Source organism: Sinocyclocheilus anshuiensis, unplaced genomic scaffold, assembly GCF_001515605.1.
Source record: "Sinocyclocheilus anshuiensis isolate Anshui unplaced genomic scaffold, SAMN03320099.WGS_v1.1 scaffold1430, whole genome shotgun sequence".
Taxonomy (NCBI): Eukaryota; Metazoa; Chordata; class Actinopteri; order Cypriniformes; family Cyprinidae; genus Sinocyclocheilus; species Sinocyclocheilus anshuiensis.
Genome location: NW_015555721.1, coordinates 1,914,752 through 1,918,513, shown reverse-complemented (window position 1 = coordinate 1,918,513; position 3,762 = coordinate 1,914,752). Strand labels below are relative to the sequence as shown.

The 3,762-nt window shown below is 39.5% G+C and overlaps 1 protein-coding gene across 1 annotated transcript in view; it reads right to left on the bottom strand.

The window, feature by feature from the left end:
* LOC107672491 (nuclear distribution protein nudE-like 1-B) overlaps positions 1-3,762 on the bottom strand; it is a 16,124-nt gene that overhangs the window by 3,651 nt on the left and 8,711 nt on the right. Inside the window, exons 4-8 of the mRNA XM_016465704.1 lie at positions 2,850-2,998; positions 2,528-2,664; positions 1,032-1,205; positions 669-760; positions 392-537 (exon numbers count right to left, since the gene is read on the bottom strand). Coding sequence (XP_016321190.1) covers positions 392-537; positions 669-760; positions 1,032-1,205; positions 2,528-2,664; positions 2,850-2,998 — 698 coding nt within the window. The remainder of the gene's footprint in view (positions 1-391; positions 538-668; positions 761-1,031; positions 1,206-2,527; positions 2,665-2,849; positions 2,999-3,762) is intronic.

The following is a 3,762-nucleotide window of genomic DNA, read 5'->3' as shown; positions in this document are numbered from 1 at the left end:
GGGGGCGGTGGATATTTGTGGCGGTCAATGTGGATATTGTGGATGAGTTCTTCTGTCATCACGTTCTATTAGCTCTACAGCTTCAGTTTCGGAACTTTCACGCTTAGTAACACATACAGCTGTTCCCTCACCACAGTGCAACAGTGAAAAGGGACCCCTTTCAAAGAGTGTCGCATTCCGAACGTTGTTTAACATCACGTTAAACAACACCGGTATTGCGGTATTTTAAAAATTCATATCATAACAAAAATAAACACCGGTATTCGGTATGAACCGGTATACCACCCAGCACTAATTAATATCTATTAAATACTTCATTACTTTAATAAAGAAAGCTGTGAAAGCAGTTGTGTGGGTCTGGTGAGCAGACAATAGAAAGCTAAGGACTTACGTCTTGTCAAAATACGTAGTGTGGAGCGAATGAGAGAACTTGGTTGTGCTGCTGTTGATGAGGCTTCCATTTCCTGTTGTGTAATTTTTCCTTGCTGCCTGGTCCTTGGCGAAGTTTCTACAGGCAGCTAGTTTAGACTCAAGAGCCTGCATAAAAACAGACATCCCATGTTTTTGCATTAGCATCTAATTTTAGTTCGAGTCCATTCTGATACGAGATCACAAGAAGTTCTTTCTAAGTGTTAAAGTGAAACGCATGTAGTCATTCAGGAATTTACCCCAACTTTCCGCAGAAGATCACCAACAATGTTAAGAGCCGAGATCCGTGCAGACGGTGTGAGGGGGGAGCTTCCACAGCCATTGGTCAACGCTTTGGAGGAAAGGAAAAAAAAAAAAATACAATGAATGTAACTGCTGGCAGTCAGACTGTTAAGAGTGTGAGTGAAAAATATTGCATTGAAATGTGGTTATGATAATTAGAGAACAAGGTGACCAATATAATGATAATATACAATACACAAAATGCTGATATATAATACACATGATACTCAAAATTGCTGAAATTTATTGAGTATTTAAATTTACACTATTTAAATATTAAAAAAAAAAAAAATTTAATCTAAATGACAAATAACACAAACCTTTAGAAGCAATGAAAGGATGCTCCATGTTCTTCCCTACAGGCGTAGCTGGGAGGGACAGGGAGGCCTGCACTGCTGAGTCTGTCTTATCAATGTCTAGGGTGGGAGAGCTGGGGGCCGACATCCTGGCAACATCTGAAGTCCTCTCTTGAACTGCCAACTCTTGCCTCAAGTCTACAAGAACATGCATATTTAGCACTGATAAACCTGCACAAACGTAATGCTGTGTGTTCTGTTCTTAAACTGGACAGCATCTGCGGTATGCTTATTACCACAGAAACTGATCATTTTGATAATTCATTTTGAGTTTTTTTGACATTTCAGTTTCACTCTCCGTCCAGAGTAGAGTGCTGCAGGGATGCATGTATTTTTTAGGCAAAAACCTGAGAATGAGTTTAGCATTTGGGAATTTTAGCACTTCCAGTTCCATCAGCCTGAAGTCAATGTTTTTTGTTTTTTTTTATAGGTTTTTGGTTAATGCCTAAAACAAAGTCTGTGGTTCACACAAACTCAAGATATTATCATGTTTTCCTCTCCAAAATTTGTAATAGCCCACTCTGGGTTTTTGTGTGTGTGTGTGTCTTGAAAAAGGTGGCTGTTAATAAGTGGCTAAATGGGACTAGAGGTTGTCGAGACATTAAACATCATCATGTAAACTCATATTTACAGCCTTGTTATGTTTATAAACATGCTCTTGGAAACCTTTCTAACTCAAAAGTTTCGGTAAAAATGTTGTTTTTTTTTAAATAAAGAGTGAAAGTTATCTGAAGCTGAATCTTGGTGACGTTAAAGTCACCGAGTTAATGTGACCGAGGTGTAGTTTTGCTTATAGCCTACATTTAGCGTTTTACTTCTGCCATTTTTATTAAGGCTTCAAAATTCTTAAATGTTTTGATCTGTTGTAAAGATTGTGGTTCTTTACAAAACATACAAGAATCATAAGCTTTTGTTGGTTAAAGAGCTTATTTTCTGCAATAATCCAAAAGAAAAATCCTATTGGGTTTTTGTTGAGAACCAGGGTGATGCAAACTAAAAAAAAAAGCTTGACTTCCATTGTAAGTATATTAATGTTCACACACACCAACTTTTTTTTGAAAGTTTTTATAGTCACCACCATGAAATCAAAATGGACAATTATTATTTTTTATGGAACATTGTAGGGTTTCTTATAAATTATTTATCTGTGCACATACACTTTTTTTGTGCTCATGTACTGTCCAAAAGCTAGACTAATTTCAATAACTCCCCTTCAGTAACATGTCTCACATGAAACAATCACCCATTTAGTTTGAAGTGGCTACTTCTACACCGCAATCAATTCCCAATGGACAAATTGAAGTCGTGCCATACATTTCTCTGCCTCGTTCAATAAGCCGTTTCACGCCATAATAGTGAAGAAATGTCAGTCATAATCTCTGCTTCATGTCAAATTAAAAAACGGGGAATGTCAGCTATATTCCTTTAATGGCAATGCTGTGAAATGAAATGAAGTTTACCTCTAGCTTCATCTTTCAGCCTCTGCACAGACACCAGCAGAGACTCCTTCTCGTCCAGTTCGCTCTCCAGGAAGGCATTCCTCTCAATCGCCTGGTTTAGCCTCTGCTCAAAGTCCTCCAGGGATGTGATGGTGGCCCTGCTCAATCCAGGTTATCGTTTTAAACATGTTGACCTCTTTAGCATGACACTTGCACCATGTATTTTGGCCTGCGTTTGTTGGGCATTGGTGACACGTAGGCTAGTCTTGACAAAAAGTAGTCTAGCAATTTAGGAGCTCAGGGCCAAGTTAGTTTAGAATGGAAATATGATCCTGTCTCGTACCTCTTAGCTCTCTCCAGGTCGTCGTTGGCCTGCTCCAGCTCCCTGACATATTTGTGCAGCTGCTCCTTGATGCCACGTGTTTGGACCAGGTCGTCCTCCAGCATGGCGATCTGCTTATAGCTCTGAGCGTACTGCTGCTCCAGTTTCTCCTGCAGTCAGGGACACAGGGGAGACACAGTCTGAGTCACCATCAGAAACAACCAGAACTTTCTGCCAATGGCGGGTGAGAAAATGTATCAGCTATAAATACATATTTCTTTACTAAGGATTGCACAGTCCTATTCAGAAAGGACTATTTTTATCCTTGTGTGTTCAAGTACCAAACATAAAAAAAAATTAAGAGTCAAAACCATAACAAGACCACATGACTGTAACGCCCACATCCAGACATCCCCACCTTAATAACTACAGAGAGCCAATCCTATCCAAATTAGAGACGCTTTGGGTCAAGCTCAAAGCTCATTTGGAAAACCAGTTCCATCCGAATACTTATGGCAATGGATTTATTTTTTTCTCACAGTGGCACAATATAGTGACAAGTTGGTTTCAGTTTCTTAAAGGGGTCATATGATGCGATTTAAATTTTTCCTTTCTCTTTGGAGTGTTACAAGCTCTTGGTGCATAAAGAAGATCTGTAAAGTTGCAAAGACTAAAGTCTCAAATCCAAAGAGATATTCTTTATAAAAGAGTCAGCCACACCTACCTAAAACGGCTCGTTCTAACACACCCCCACATATCTACGTCACTATCTGGGAAGATTTGCATAACGCCGCCCAAATGTTCACGCAAAGAAAGAAGGCGTAACTTTTCTTCTCGCTGTAGTATTGTCGCGGCCGCCATGTCGTGGAGAGGCTGTGTACTTCGTTGTGAAAGCGAAACTACTTTGTTTGGTCTTCCAAAAGAGGACGATATC